The 16,816-nt window shown below is 32.8% G+C and overlaps 2 protein-coding genes across 2 annotated transcripts; both read left to right on the top strand.

Moving 5' to 3' along the window:
• Nucleotides 1-5,358: 5,358 nt before the first annotated feature.
• On the top strand, nucleotides 5,359-8,228 carry LOC101205333 (GDP-fucose transporter 1). Its single transcript, XM_011650371.2, has 2 exons — nucleotides 5,359-6,854; nucleotides 7,481-8,228. The coding sequence occupies exons 1-2, from the start codon at nucleotides 5,855-5,857 to the stop codon at nucleotides 7,666-7,668; spliced, it is 1,188 nt and encodes a 395-aa protein (XP_011648673.1). The 5' UTR covers nucleotides 5,359-5,854; the 3' UTR covers nucleotides 7,669-8,228.
• Nucleotides 8,229-11,353: 3,125 nt separating this feature from the next.
• On the top strand, nucleotides 11,354-15,316 carry LOC101205569 (U1 small nuclear ribonucleoprotein 70 kDa). Its single transcript, XM_004139283.3, has 9 exons — nucleotides 11,354-11,535; nucleotides 11,963-12,061; nucleotides 12,171-12,676; nucleotides 13,595-13,661; nucleotides 13,769-13,822; nucleotides 14,087-14,155; nucleotides 14,254-14,319; nucleotides 14,404-14,472; nucleotides 14,860-15,316. The coding sequence occupies exons 1-9, from the start codon at nucleotides 11,425-11,427 to the stop codon at nucleotides 14,899-14,901; spliced, it is 1,083 nt and encodes a 360-aa protein (XP_004139331.2). The 5' UTR covers nucleotides 11,354-11,424; the 3' UTR covers nucleotides 14,902-15,316.
• The last annotated feature ends 1,500 nt before the right edge of the window (nucleotides 15,317-16,816 follow it).

Below are 16,816 nucleotides of genomic sequence, written 5' to 3'. Positions count from 1 at the left end.
AAATTAACTACTTTATTTTTCATACTCCAATCAACTTATACAACTTGTTAACGTGAATATCGCTCAACTGAGACACTATTGATCTTAAAGTTAGAGTTTCGATTCTTCCACCTATAAATTAGATACGACTTATCAATGTAAGCATAACTCAACTAACATACTATTAATCTTAAAGTTAGAGTTTCAATTCTTCCACCCATGATTTAGATACGTTATTTTACTAAGAAAAAAACACATGTTAGAACAAAGTAAAATAAATATGGATATTCAAAAACCACCTAATGAAATTTAATTAATAATCAAAACTCTTTCAACAAACATATTACAATTCAAGGTAATTATTGCATATATATTTAAGTAACCGTAACCCTAACTTTCTCTTGCCAATCTTTCCCTGCCACACAAAATATATATGCTCATTCTCTCTTCAAATTCCCACATCTTTTCAACGACTCTCTTCCTCCAACTTTTACTAATTGTCACTTTAGATGATCTTAAAACAAAACTCAAGCAGCCGGAGCAAAGTCGTATCCACCATCGTCGTCGTCGCTGTCCCCCTCTGCCATCGAAACAAGAGTAGTATAACCACAATCACATCCCTCACGATAACCATGTCCACCATCACCTCCAAGGTTCTTCAACCCCAAGACACAAGGTAATCTTGAAATGGGAGCCATTTTTTTATATATGTTTTGATGTCCAGAAGAAAGTAAAGAGGAGAGGATCGTCAATTATGATTGATGAGATTTTGGTTATAGTTTGATGTGGTTTTTGGTACTTTATATATGGGAAAGATGAAAAGAAAGAAGGGATTTGATTTATGAGTGTGTGCTCGTTTGTGGAGCAAGGTGGGCACGAGCCAAAGTGTGAGGGGCTCGTGATGGTTCACTTAATTGATTGCCCAACTCCAACTATGAATGGCTTTGAATGTAGCTATTGCCACGTAAGGATTTAGGTTGACATGTCATCAAACACGTGAAGACAAAGTTTAAATTAAAGAATCTTGAGAGTGTGAGGACCATATACATGAAAAGATAAGAGAGGAATATATATATATACATTCATGTCAATTTAGGGTTTTTGTTTGTCTTCCTTTCTATTGGTAGCGTGTATATTCAAGTCAAACACTTTTCTATTCCCAAATTGAGATTATTTTTCTTTTGGTAGTGTATATACATCTCACAATGAGTATGTAAAAATTGTTTTAGTATAATAAATATAAGATTATAAAATTTCATTCAGTAACTTTGATCTTAAAAGGCCATAGAGATGTTGTTCTGAGATAGATTTGAGTTTCTTTTGCATGGTTCAATCACCAACAAATACATGGTTGTTGGACCTAGCCCATATCATGTCCAGGTCAACATTCATCATCAACAAGCTAAACCAAATGGCTGATTTAGCTAAGGGAACAATTATATATGTATATATATTGGTGAGTAATAAATTAGTGTCTATTACGTAATAATATTATACGAAGAAACGTGCAAACACAGTAGAAATGTCTTGACATGTGCTCCCTTGTTAAAATGATAAAGACACACAATCTTAACCCAACTTAATTTGCTTAAGCGACAATGCAAACTCAATATCAACTTAAACAACCAAAAGTGTACAAGATTGGGCACCACATGGTAACTAGAAAATCTTTTTTGCACTTTTCATATGTCAATTAAAATGATAACATGATGTCGGCAAGCTTATGTGTGTTATGAAATTGTGCATTAACAAATGTATAATGTGTTGTAATATTAACTAGTTTAATACTTTATTCACATATATGTAGACGTAACAAATCAAATAGCAATTATTCCATTTGAGCTATTTACTGTGAGCATATGTTGTGCATTCCATTCCATTCCAATGTGAGTTGTATAGTTGAGAGAAGACCATAGACCACATGCCTCCACATTTGTTGTGCATGCTAGGATCTAAAATTCCAAATACGTAGTGATGTTGATGTATTATAGATTTTGTATTTTATATAGATGAATGTATCAAAATGTTTCACTCACTTGTTAGCTTGAATTATAAAATTAAGCTAAACAAGTGAAAATCAAGAATTTGGGGTGAAAACAATCTTAAATCACCGAAAAAGGTTAAACTAATAGATGAAAAGTAGATTTAATTATATATCACTCAATAGCAATATCACGTTTTCTCTTTCATAAAGACAAACATTTTAAGATAATTATAATCCTATTTTAAACCTTCATTTCCTCTTTTCACTTGGGTCATATGTTTTGATATTAGAATTTAAATATAAAACCTTATTTTGTCAAGTGAGTTTGACTTACTAGTACTGAAAATAACTTCAAAGTCAAAACTTCAATATTCGTGTGTATGTTGCGTGTTGCGGTGCTAAAAAGAATAATATACCATATTCGATGGCAAAGGAATAGAGGAAAAACCATTATTTTTTTCAAATTGTTTTTCTATATTACTAAATCAATAATATGCTCTCTATTCTTCTCGTGGGTCCCTTGAAGAAAAATGATAGGAACCTCTCTTTCTCTCTATTTGTGATTCCAAGAGTGAACAAAGATTGGGAATGTGTTTAACACATTACTTTTGATGAGTTGTCAATCTGCAAAGTGCCACATCCACATGAAAGTTGGTGTTGGACACTCTTTGTTGTTCATTATCCACATTCTTTCTTGTGTTTTCCTTCTGCCCTAAAACCTTAACCATTTCACCCTCTCTTTCCTCTCTATTTAAACCCTTTTCTCTTCTGCATTATTCTCTACTCATAACTACAATCTCTAAAACCCAATCAAACATCTGATATCTACATCTCTTCTGATATCTCTTTCTTTCTCAACAATATGGTATCTACTTCCAAGTCGGTTGCTTCAATGATGATCAAGAATAATGTGTGTGAAGATGTCAAGTGTAGTAGATCATTTCCTATTGATCTAACAAAAACTATTATAAGACGAGAAGGAGATGACGATGATGACGATGGATGCTACGATTATGCTCCTGCCGCATGAGCTTCTTTTCGTTAGTTTAATTTTCATTTTTTTTTCTTGTTTTCTTTTCTTAAAGGGAATATGGAGACAAAGAAAAAGCATAATTTAATTGAAGTAATTTACAACATATATGTAATTTGTCCTTCTATATTTTCTCGAGAGTCTCGTAACCTTGGTTAAATTAATGTTTTTATGTTGAGCTTCCATATGTTAATAGGTTTGTTTAGAGGTGAATATGTTTCTTCTTCACCACTTCAACAAACAATATGAATATATATGTATGTGATCATCTTTTGGTTATCCTCAATATGCATAAATGTTCTTCCGTGAGTAGTGTATTAAATTTATTATATTCTATCACATATACAAAAAAAAAAAAAAAAAAAAAAAAAAACTTTCCCATTTTGATTATTAATTTTTCAAAAGAAAAATCAAGTAAATGAGAATTTCTTAATTAAAAGTCAATTATTTTAAAATTAATTAAGAAACACACACATATATAACACAAGTTTTTTGAAATCATGTTTTACCTTTTCGTCAGTCAGATACAACTACGTGTAAGTATCTTTTAAGTTCAATAAACATAATTGAAATACAAATTTTTAAGTAAAGATGACACGTTAAATTGGTATTGTATCTATTCACATAGAATACAAACGCTATGTATATTAAAAAAATCTATTATCAATATGGAGTTGGTCTATTCTCAATTATTTAAAATTTTCATAAATTTTTATTTCATTCATATGTTCAAATTGCAATTATTCAACTTAACACATGTATGCCTCTTAAACAAGTGAATTCAATAGGGGCGATTATATAGTAATGACGTGTATACGTTATGTGTGTTTCTGAATAGGAAAATACATCATTTTCATAAAAGAAAAAAAAGGTATTCTAGGAGTAATATAAGCTAATTATTTGACTATATGAGGAATAAATAACTATGAGGTAAAAAGCATAATACAAAAATGTATTAACTAAGAGTAAGCACATTTAATGAGATTGTTTGATCACAACAAATGGTTAACTAATTTAGCAAATCGTGGGTAATTAATAGGCACAATTTTGGAGTTTTGGAGATTTCGTACTTCAGAGGTTGGATGGTCTACATCTATACATTTTTTTCTATTGTCAAGTACTGGTCACTACGACTAATCGTTTACTGGACTCATTGGTTAAAGTTCAAAACTTATTTGTAAACATAAAGATTGGCATTTGGTTTTGTCATACATTTCACTTTTTGTGTTACACCTAGAGAGTGTAATAGATTTGTACATGGAGCTAGTTCAGAAGGGATTAGATACCGTGGTGTTGCCTAACTTTTCTTGGTTTTACAACATTTTAGATTAGTTGATTGCTAGTTCTCTTTTTTATTCGAGGAGTTTTATCATTTATGTGAGATATTCAACCTTGACTTTATTCGGTTATCTCCAAGAAAAAAATGAAAATTTTAAAAAAATTTGAATACATGTGTATCTTTACTAACAATCTAATATATAAATACACACCTCCAATTTAGCTCATGAAAAACAAATAATGGTTTGCATTGAACTAATCACTAGTTGCTTTTATTGACCAATTAAGTTTGAACTTGATTGTGCTCATAAATTACCTAAGATTACCTTTAATTATTACTAAAGCAATGACCTAATTAGTCATCCCTTATATTTATTAACAATTGATTGAACTACACTCTTATCCCTATATGGGATGTTAAACAAATATTGCGAATGAAAATGTTATTAAAATATTATCAATTATTTAACACACGGTAAGAAAAATGTTATTAAAAGAATTAAGTTATATATACATACACATGTAATATATATATATAAATTATTGTAAACGACAAAACTGCTTCGTCTAAATATTTTTAGAATCGTTCAATTTAGTATTGGTAAATGTTCAATACCTTTAATAAATTTTAAATTTTGTCTTTCAAAATTTATATTTATCAAAATTAAAAAAAGATACAATGTGGGAATATACTTTTAAAATAAAAATTTTCAAAAATAGCAAATTCGACAATAATATTTACAACATAATTTTAAATTCTATCAATAATAATAAACATAAATATCCTCTTTCAAATAAATAAGAAACAAAAATACAAAAAACTAAATTTAATAATTATTAGAAATACAGAGACTATAAAATCAATAGAGTTGGTAAATAATTTAAAATTGTGACAAAAATCTAATTTTGTAAAAAATACTCTTAACTTTCCAATTGAAGAGAGTACATAATAAGCAACATAAAGTGAGAAATTTCATAAATGAAAAATAAATTATTAAATGGTAAATAAATACAGTACGTTAATACGACGTCGTTACATTGACTAAGTAATGGGCTTTAAATGGGCCTTCTTCTGTCACCTTCATTCATCCCATCTCTTCCAAATCAGAACCCCATTGATTTCTCCTCTGCCACCAATTCAATTTCTTTTCCTCGTTTCCTCTGTTTCTGTATGACATTCGGCTCCACACCCATTTGCCTTTCTCTCTCTCAACTCTTCATTGGGTCTTTTGGATTTTTCTGATTCTTTGTTAAATTATTGGGGCATCTGTACGATTACAATTTTCCCTCCATTGTTGCTCCAGATCCGAGCTTCCCAATTTTGTCGGTAATGACAAACTCCTATTTTCTTCTCTTTATTTACCATTTACTTTGAATTTCAGTCAGCCCCAATTGGTTATTCTTGGAGAATCCCCCTTTCTTCATCTGGGGTTTTTCTGTATTCAAGTATCTGCTTAAGTAGCTTCGATATTCGCATTACATTCCTGATTTCTTCTACTGGGTACCTTCTCTTTTGATCTTGATCCGTATGCCACCTTGAATTTTTCTGTGTTACTGATTTTCATTGAGTATAGACTACAGCAATGTCTTCCATTAGAGTGGATACGAAGCAATACTTTACAACCAGTGGACTTGTGATTGGTTATGCTCTTTGTTCGAGCTTGCTTGCTGTGATAAACAAGTTTGCCATTACCAAATTTAACTACCCTGGTCTTTTGACGGCTCTGCAGTATTTAACCTCTGCTGTTGGTGTTTGGATTTTGGGGAAACTTGGGTTTTTGCATCATGACCCTTTTACATATGCAACTGCTAAGAAGTTTTTACCTGCTGCGTTTGTGTTCTATCTCGCAATCTTTACCAACACAAATCTTCTTCGCCATGCTAATGTGGATACTTTCATAGTGTTCAGATCTTGTACCCCTCTTTTAGTTGCCATTGCAGATACCATGTTTAGAAACCAACCGTGTCCGTCAAAGCTCACGTTTGGATCGTTGGTGATCATTTTAGGTGGAGCAGTTGGGTATGTAGCTACAGATTCTGCATTTACTTTGACTGCTTATTCATGGGCATTTGCTTATTTGGTGACAATTACTACTGAGATGGTCTACATCAAACATATGGTTACACATCTTGGGTTGAACACATGGGGTTTTGTTCTGTATAATAATCTAATTTCATTGATCTTGGCTCCTGTGTTCTGGTTCATCACTGGAGAGTATGTTGATGTTTTCTCTACCTTAGGTTCAAGTGGAGGAGATTGGTTTGAATATGATGCATTTTTTGCAGTGTCCTTATCCTGTGTATTTGGTTTCCTCATAAGCTTCTTTGGTTTTGCGGCAAGAAAGGCAATTTCTGCTACTGCCTTCACAGTTACCGGTGTGGTTAATAAGTTCCTAACAGTTGCGATCAATGTGTTTATTTGGGATAAGCATGCAAATCCATTTGGTTTGGTCTGTCTCCTTTTCACAATTTCAGGGGGTGTCCTATATCAGCAGTCGGTTACTGGAGCTGGCAGTGCCCCATCATCAGCGGATAAGCCCACGGGAAATGATAATGATCCTGAGGGAAATCATGGCAAGCCTGGTAAACTTTCCTCCGTATGAGGTTTTTATTGGAACTTAGATTTTTTGGCTACTCATGAGAAAAAGTAGGATATTTAAAACTTATATGAACTTAGGTACTGGATATTTTTGGAATCTTATTATCGAAGAAGTATTATCATGGGCTGTCATTCATACATGCTAGTTTCAAGGATTTTATATATATACCACTTTTCTACGGATTCTAATTTGTAATGTCCGTTTATGCATTTAGCTAGGGATTCATTTGATATAAACATCTTAGCAGTAAATTGTGATCAGGCATCAGCCTTTTTGACATCTTTTTTTGATAAGAACTTTCTCTGAGATATGTACTAGATTTTATCTTATGCACCCTTTCCTGGTTGACAATAATCTGTGATGCTTTTATTGTATTCGTTTCCCCTCAACAGAAGCATCGAAACTTACGAGTTGTGGGATTTCACTGTTTTTGTTGGTAGTACTTTGTTTTTCTCATCAAATTGTCACTGGAATAGTTCAATTGGGGAAGGTTTGATAACAAGTAATGGAATCATTGAGCTGTTGGATGCAGGGTTTCTTGGACCTCTAGTTTAGTTTCAAATACTGAACAGTAAACTTATCTATCTATTATCTTACTGCTTGATTAAGGATTTGATATGAATGAAGAGAACTCAATCAAGCTTCAAGTTTCCAACCTCCATCCACAACTACACAAGAATGATCAACAGCAGGATCAGGAAGATGAAGCATTGCTTTATCAGTGGTGCCAATCGGGGGATCAAGCAAGAAATAACCCAGGAGAGCTTCAAGAACCTAAAAATGAAGAAAAGAAGTAGAAATGACCGAGCTCTTCAAAAGCGGAGGAAACCTCCATCAAATGGAATTCTTGTTTCATTTCTAGAGAAACTAAGAGATCTGTGCCTAATCAACTCTCGTTGCCCACTTGGTCATATCCATTGGAGAATCCATTGAAGACAATCATCTTGTTCCAGCTAGTTTACTTATTTACTCTTATTTCCTCCAAAATTAGGCTTTTAGCTGATGTTATTATGGGCCTGATATGAGCCATAGTCTTATTTAAGTAATTCTAATCCATAAATGAGTCATATGACTGACCACTTGAGAAATCTTACATCAATTAGCAACCTAGCAAATATAGATAGTGCGACTGATTAGGAGTCTCTTGGAAGGCTATATAAAGCTTTGTCTTATATTGAGTTGTTTCTTTCCTTTCAAGTTGAGCCAAGTCAATTCGAGGTCTTTCCAATTATATTATTGAGTTACTTTCCATATTTCAAGACTATTCAGTTTGGACTGATCATCCTATTTTTGGATTGTTTGACTTTTGAGCTAAGAGCAAAGACTTTAATCTTTCTAGCTTGAATCTTAGGGTTTATATCTTGAACTAAGTGAGGTTTCAGGTGTTTATAATGGAAGCTTTTCTGTACTCTAATTCCATTCTCTGAGGAAGCTCATATCAGGATTACGCATCTCTCTATTTCCTCCACACTTGGTGGGCAGTAGGATCGTCCACAATCCCCTCAACAGAACCCTCTGATCCTCTCTTTGCATTCCAAATAAATCAATCTAATTAGAAATCCTGAACTTCTGTGATATTAATGTAATGTTCACAGAAATCTTCCCAAGAACAACTTCCATCCTTAAAATGGGAAATCTATTGCGTTCTCGTACAATTACTTCTCTTTTGTAAACCTTTGAGATGATCTTAGTAGCAGTATGGCAATCAGTGCAAACATGAAGATTTTTCATAATCTGAATTGGCGTCTCAGGTTTTGTGCTAATAAGCTAGTTTCTCACTGTGAAGGCTAAGAGCAGTCTCTTTTTCTTCTTCATCCATCTCAAACAGGACTTCTGATTTCTCAGGAATGTAGTCTGCTTCCTTCCACTTGCTAATCACGTCATCTAGAATTGTATATATTTCTCCCCTTCACTAATTCATGGACTATTCCATTAATCTCAATCAAGCTACAACCAGGGGACATATTTAACTTTGTTTGAGGCATGATTTCTCTGATCCATCTAGATTCTTCCCACTTTTCCATTTATATATGTTTGAAAGTAAAACATATGTTCCAGGATCGTTAAGTTCGAGTTCCGGAAGCTGTTGGGCTGCTTTCTCAGCAACCTCAAGGTTACGATGAACTCTGCAAGCTCTGGGAAGCCCACTGGGAACAAAGTGATTTTAGTTATGTACTCGAATGAGTACGAAAATTTTAGTCAAGCAACATAAACCATTTGAAAAGGGTTTAATAGATTTCAAAATAAACATAAGAAAAAAAAAAAAAAAAGTCATGCAAAAACATATTAAACAGTTGCCTTCCTAAATTAAAATCTTAAACTCGCGGCTCTCTCAGAAAGCATATCCTATCAAACTACTTTCACATAAACTTCCTGAACTTCATACTCCATGCACAGCGAAACCAACACGAATACCATTCTAATCTAAGCATCGAAAAAGCATTATATCATAAGATACAAAATATTGATATAAACACAAGCGTAAAAAAGAGATTGTTCAAGAAGATTTGAGCGTCACGTGGCGTGATTGGAGATACAAGTTTGGCTTAAATGTCAATTGCAAGGAAGGAAAGATTCTGTATTTGTTGGGGTGATGATTGTAATGCACCCGAGTTAATTACTTCAGATGATAAGCAATGTGCCACAAAAACCTCCTACATTGCCAAGGCCAAGGATACAGTGAGTTGGCAAAATAAAAATATGATTCAATCCTAAACAGAAATTAGAAAAACAGACCAAAACAGGAAGCTCATCCCCTTTCAGAAGTCCATTTTGATGTAATTGTAATATGAAATGGTTCAAGGCAGCTTCATTAGCACCAGGAAAGCTCACATATCCGGTACCATTCAGCAAATAGAATTGACACCTACAAGAAGTGAATTGAAATCTTGAAATCCATCTGTTGGTTATTGTTGGAAGAACGAAACAATTGAGAACGTTCTAAGTTTTACTGTGCATTTACATATTTACAAAAAGAACAGTAGCTTTTCTGCATTTACTTGGGAGGGTAAAGCCCAAATGTGGATCCAAAACAGAGAAGATGTGGCATGGATACGACTTAAGCTAAGACAATGTCATGGCAACGTGTTGGCGTAAGACATTTGTTAAGTTCGCGTACTCTCCTAAGAAAGACGTAGTAGAAAAAAATAATGAACTATGTAACAATGCAAGGGTCTTTTTTCTTTTTCCTTTCCCTTTCTTTTTGAGACAATATATCGGGAGGTTCAAAAATGAATAATTTACTTTTAATAATACGATGCTTTTTATCAAAAGATTCAGCAAACACCAAAAACAAACTTCATTATTTTAAATGGTTCAATGTCATGTAATAATAAGGAAATTTGAAACAGAAATATTTCTGAATTTATATATTTAATAATAGAAGTTCGATATTACATCTTTCTTAAGAGAACTACATCTAATGACGTTTAGATCCCTACGCAGTAACTGTGACATTCACATTCCAAAAACTAATGTCTACAGTTTCAAACAGTCATTGTCTCTTATAAAAGTTCTTATAGCATTAAATGATGATACAAAACTAACAACGTGAGATATCATAAAGGATAATCAAATTACCTGATCACAATAGCCGGCTGGATCTTCATATTCAAGAATGCTATAATCTTCTCTATTTGTTATGGAAGGTACAGGAGCCTGTTACAGAAAAAAGAACCCCATCTCGTGTAACTCTCTAAGTAAATCAATACTTTCACTATACTAAGAGTTTTCTAACCTTTATAGCAACATCACCCAATGTTAAGTGTCGTCAATGTATTCCTTTTCATCATGGACCACCTCCACATCTCCACGTTCTCTTCAAAGTTCAAGAATTAATTAAATACAAATTTAAGACATCTTACTTAACTTTTAAAATATTATTTTGATATTAATTTTATAAATTCAACGTGAATATGTTTTAGAGCGAATCGATTCTTTTTAGATATAGATATATATATAAAAAACAAGATGTCACGATTAGTACAACATATAAATCAAAACGGTTTTAAACGAGAGATCTTTTAATATAGCATAATAAGTGACCTCTAGAAGTAGTGACTCTATCAAATTATTTTAAATATAAAAGTTTTTAAAAATATTTATAAAAAGTATCACTAGATTATGACGGTGTAACCTATTTGATTGTAAAATCCATTATAAATAAACTAACCTATTTGGAAATGGTTAAAAATAGAACATATATTTAAATTTTATAAAAAGAATTAAACATAATAAATTATTATTTAGTAGTATTGTCACGGAAGTGCAAATAATTTGTCTAAACGTTTTATATTTCTTTAAAGAAAAACCCCTATTTGAAAATAGTTTTTTTCTTTTATCAGAAATGTGATTTTACTGTCACCTGGAGAGAAGTGGGCATATACTATATTCTTTTCCCTCCATGCAATACGACATGTCGTTAAGTTTGCGTCTCACTTCCGACACGTCGATTAACGGTTCGTAGGCGAGTTTTTAACATTGGGAAAGGCAGTTCAGTAGTGTGCTTCTCGACTTTCTTCATTCTTCTCGGAGATTGGATTTTCACGGTGGCCATGACGGTGGACGACGACAGCTCGATATACGTCGGCGGTCTTCCTTACGATGCAACGGAGGATAGTTTGCGCAGAATCTTCGATTTGTACGGCGCCGTCGTCGCTGTTAAGGTCAATTACTCCACCGACCGGATTCGCTCCTTTCATCTTCTTATGTCACAAATTTTCTTTTACGACTGTTGATAATATCGTTACGTCGTGTATACCTCAGAATTATGTAGCTCTTTAGGTGTTTCTGATGGAATATTTGATTGCTTGAATATAAGCTTTTTTTTCCCAAGGCTATTTGAAGTTCAGAGATCAATTCGAGCTCAATTGTTTAGTTTATGACGTTTCTTTAGGAGTATAGACGTGTTTTGCGTTACTGAAAATGGTGAAAAAAAAATTGGATTGTGTTGAAGAATTTTTGCTATTGTGGAGAATTTGAGTAGTTAGTTCACTTTTGTGTTTGTTAAAATGCTTCAATTAGGCTTGTTGAATGGCTTATTTACATGTGGTTTAATGTATTTATAGTTGAATGCTTTGATTTGGTGTTCAGATTATCAATGATCGTTCTACTAGGGGAAAGTGCTATGGCTTTGTTACTTTTACAAACCCTCGATCTGCTATTGATGCCATAAAAGACATGGATGGAAGGGTATGTTAATTTATAGCTGGAATATGAATCTTTTTAGTTTTGGATGGTTATATATTTTTCATTATGGTTTTTTAGTCTTGAGTCCTGACATTTTAAGGCTTTGAATTAGACTATTGAAGGGCGGGTTGTCCGAGTTAATGGAGTGAAGAGTCGACTTGGTGGAAGGTTTGGTAAGGAAGGTAATCGGTTCGATGCAGAGAGGGACGTGAGCTGGGAGAGGGATAGAGATCGAGGGAGGGATTATGATCATGATAGGTATCGTCATAGAGGTAGAAACAATGACTGGTCTAGAGATCATGATCGGTCTCGAGAACATGATTTGGACAAGGAAAGAGGATATAAGCATTCACAAGATCGTGATCTACCAAGGGATCAATTTTTGGATAGGGAGCCAGAGTTGGAAAAAACTTCAAAGGATAATGAGAAGGTACATGACTTGAAGTTGAACCACGATCAAGATTGGGAAAAAGATCATGGTGCTGATTTGAGTGGAGGCAGAGGCATTGATAAAACTGATGATTATGATAAAAGCCTTGACAATGACAGAGATCAAGTCTTAAGAAGAGATAAAAGCCTTGACAATGACAGAGATCAAGTTTTAAGGAGAGATAACGGGTTAGTCTGTCCTCAAACTTATTGAAATCAATGTTAAGTAGTTTTAATATAAATTTTATATTTATCTTTGGGCAGTCATCTGACTAATTTGCCCATCTGTGGCATTATGTTGAAAACTTGAGATTGCCCAAATTGTTGTGATTGGAATGTCTGATTATTTCTAGCCATTTCACGTTTGATAGTTTTGATCTGGGCAGTTAGTGATTCCAGAAATTATCTAGAGACCTTGAAAGCACTTTATTTTTTCATTTTTTATAGTTCATTGGGTTTATATTAAGGGCGGTGAACAATAGGGAAGGACATTACTACTAGCAAATTGCAGAATTAGATGGCCGTAGAGGCATGTTCCAAACAATGGATCTGCTGTTACAACGCTTAGAGAGATGAATTAGATAATAACTTTTCTGTAGGGACCACTTAAAAAATGCTTCCACATCATTCTTAGCTCATTTTAGTGCTTGCATAGTCTTGTTTAGTTTTAGAACCATCTTTTGTTTTTCTTTTCCCCAAATGTACAGACCTTCGTATTTGTATAGTATAATCCTCTATTGTAAAGGAAGTGGTTCCCTATTAACAACTACAACTTAAAATTTTCCTTTACAAATTGGAGGAATCTTTTTTAAATCCCATTTGGATGGGTTTTCTTTTGTATTGTTTCATTCAAACAATGAAATTGTTTCCTGTCAAAATAGAAAAAAAAAATGAAATGATAAATAGAAAGTAAAGGAAGAGGAAGATGGCAAATGTTCTTCTCTCCTGTTTCATACAAAGGATAGAGGAGTCACTTTTTGGTTATGATTATATGATTGCTACTATGTCTTCTCTTTTCAGTGCCTCCTGTTTCATAAAAAAGATAGAGAAAATGGAATGACCTTTTGGCTATGATTATATGATTGCTATTATGGCTTCTGTTTTCAGTCTTACAATTGAAGGTCGAACTGCACGGGATCTTTCATCTGATTCTAGTGATGATTATATCCATGAAGTATGCTACTGCTTACCATTTTTCACCTTTTAGATTTTCCTATTAAAAAGTTACAACTTACTAATAAGCATTGAACGCAACTTTTAATCCTATTGTTTGTGTTTTAGTTAAAGGAACAACTGGAGATATCAACAGAAAGATTGGAAGAACTTAGAAAAGAGGTTTGTTTCCTTGATGATTCTCTTTTTCCATGCAGAAGAGAGAGACTCGTTTAGAAATGGTCGGGAAAGTTTTCCGAAAAATTTCAATGTGGATTAGCATAATTTAGTACTCTTGATCTGAAATTTACTTCAAAATATATGTGCATATAGGTCCCAAATAAATACATGTTGAGTTTTGTGGAAGTTCTGCAACTTGTTTTGTATCATTCTTTTAGATATCATGATTGCACTTGAATTTAAAGCCTTGGAGTTTTTCCTTTTCAGGTTTCTCAAATAGAGGAGAGGTCAGGAGAGAAAGAAAAACTTGTGGTTGAGTTGCAAAAGAAAGCCAAGGTAAAAAAATTATTTTATAACTTGCAACCATGATACTTTTGTTGTGTTCTGATTGTAGCCCTGTCCCTCAATTATAACTAATATCGACTTGGATCCAGAAACTGGAAGATGCATTGATCAGTGCAAAGAAGCGCTCTTCATTCCGTCAGACGCAGCTGATCAAGGTAAACTATCTGTTCAATATTTTACTTTGTTCAATAACTGCATTGGCATTGATGATTTTGGTTTCGTTATGCAAATAACTGCAGCTCCATAAAAGTTTTCTGCTAGTAAAGGATTATTCTAAGAGACTTAAGACCAGTGAACAAGAACTTCAGGTTGGTGTTTCAACATTAAAACTCCTTGATTCTCTTCTTTCTCATAATAGTAATAGTAATAATAGAAAGAAACAGTTAACATCTAATGCTATATAAAAAATGTGCTAATGGACGAAATTGTTGGACAGGCTCTTGTAAGAACAATTAACAATGTATCTATATTTTGTTGGGAATCTTACATATGACATAATGTGAAGATTATATTTATCTATATTTGTTATTGGAGAATTATCATATATTAATATTATATGTAATGAAGCATGTGTAACCATTACCTAAATCTCCCATCTCTTTATCAGATTACTCTGCTCCGAAGATACTTTCAATTCATCCTTTTGAAATTGCTCATGAATGAATAAAACAAAATTACTATTTCTTACTTTACAGGCTCTTGTTGAATCAACTGCAATAGAGAGTGATGTTGGATGAAGTATGAAGTTCCAACCAATTTCAATTTCAATTTCAATCTCTGTACAAGCTGCATCGTGCTTATTTTGTTGGCATGCAACTCTTCACCGTGGTCGGCACCTTCACAGTCTTTTGTTCATACTAATGACAAGTTGTGATGTAGAAATAGAATTCTATGTAACCTAATTTTCCCAAGATTAAGCTGTCCATTCATTTCATGGTTTGTTCACAATCAACTAAGCACATGTGTTTACTCACTCTGTCAAGTTAAATAGGTAACAGTTATATTTCAAAATTAAATCTATCATCCAAGTAGTTTTTCCACCTTGCCTGAAATTCCTTCCCATGAATGGAATTTTAAAGTTTAGGTTGTAACCCTTTTCCGATAACATCTCTACACATTTCAAACCGAATTCCATACCGGTATTTCGTTACATTTCATCCCCTCTTTATCTTTTACTTACAATTTAACTCTTTTTTTTTCTTCCAAAAGCTGGACAAAAAAGGACAAAACAGGATGGCGAGTTCGTGTTCAACGAAAGAGACTGAAGAAGAAGAAAAAGTGTTTGAGAAATGCATCAAAAGGTACGCTTGAAAAGACATTTTAGAATTATATAGGGATAATTATTGAATGAAATAGAACTATCAAAATGTTCAGATTTATTGAATGAAATAGAATCTCTGTTGTGTGTTTCTTTTTTGATGTTTCTCAAGCCTGACAGAAATGTCATAAATAAATGAGAGTAAAGTTAGTAGAGAATGTTTGAGATGGTGGGAATTGGGAATGGTCCAGATAGGCCTTTTCTGGTGGATAGCCAAATTTAAAGAGACAAAAGCTAGTGAGAAAAATGTAAAGATGGTAACGTGGTTACTTAGTAAAGTTTGTGAAAGCTAAGAGGAAATTAAGGTGGAAAGTTCTTCAGGCACAGACCTTTCGGTGCCTTGAAAATCTTCAAATTTCCTTAAACAAATTAGGAGCTCAAGATTTTCTTTCTTTCTTTAAATACTATGTTGTGTTTTTTATAGATTAATTATAATTTCAAGAGGGTTAAATACGAAAATTAATATATGAAATTTGAGATTTGTGTCTATGGATTCATTTTCATATAAAGTAAACTCCATTGAAATGGTGTAATCTAAAGTGGTTTTTTTTTACTCATTTTACTCTTTTAACAGTGATCGTCGAATGTACAAATGTATATAATACAAAACAGCTTCAAGTAATTTAAATCTAAATCAATATTTAGAAACCAAAATCGTTACATCTACGAAAGTTTAAGAAGAAACATGAAGTTCTTAGTGTGGAGATCTCATGTTAAGTTGTTAAAAAAATGGAATGGGCAACGATTAATTAAGTAGAATTTCGAAGAAAGATGGTTGGCAAAATGGTGGAGTTATTTCTTTGGCATCATAAAAAAAAAAAAAAAAGGCTCATGCACGAGTACCAAAAGATACAATTCTTGATATTGAAGAATCAATACATCAATTTTTTATGAAAATGAATCAAACAAAAGTTTAAAAATGGCTTACGTTTATTAACTCTAGTCAGTGGGAACTGGGGTAAGCCATGATTTTATCCATCAATATCTATTTCGTTTGAAATTGATTTATCTATTTCGTTTGAAATTGATTTGTTTTGTTGTAGATCCAATTACTATAGAAACTCCATTTGTTTTTTTTCAAGCCTTTTAATTTGTTGACTAAACCTGAAGAGTTATTATCTTGAATCTATAAGGGGAAAATGTGTCCAACTTGATTAAAGATATATAAGGAATAGAAAGGACAAAAGAGTAGATTGCATCAAAATCCAATCTCCACTCTCTTGTAAATTGGAATAAAACTTATTATACCATACAAAAGTAAAAAAAAAAAAAAAAAAAAAAAAAAGGAAAACAAACATCCACTTTTTTCTTTTTCTTTCTACCAATCATTTCCT

Source organism: Cucumis sativus, chromosome 2, assembly GCF_000004075.3.
Source record: "Cucumis sativus cultivar 9930 chromosome 2, Cucumber_9930_V3, whole genome shotgun sequence".
NCBI lineage: Eukaryota > Viridiplantae > Streptophyta > Magnoliopsida > Cucurbitales > Cucurbitaceae > Cucumis > Cucumis sativus.
The sequence above is the reverse complement of the archived record's forward strand: the minus strand, read 5'-3'. Positions and strand labels throughout refer to the sequence as shown.

Coding starts and splice junctions, on each gene's coding strand:
- LOC101205569 (XM_004139283.3), top strand. CDS start 11,425: ATGACGGTGGACGACGACAGCTCGATATACGTCGGCGGTCTTCCTTAC. Junction 13,823..14,086: donor TGGAAGAACTTAGAAAAGAG/GTTTGTTTCCTT, acceptor TTTCCTTTTCAG/GTTTCTCAAATAGAGGAGAG. Junction 14,473..14,859: donor CCAGTGAACAAGAACTTCAG/GTTGGTGTTTCA, acceptor CTTACTTTACAG/GCTCTTGTTGAATCAACTGC.
- LOC101205333 (XM_011650371.2), top strand. CDS start 5,855: ATGTCTTCCATTAGAGTGGATACGAAGCAATACTTTACAACCAGTGGA. Junction 6,855..7,480: donor GGGAAATCATGGCAAGCCTG/GTAAACTTTCCT, acceptor TGCTTGATTAAG/GATTTGATATGAATGAAGAG.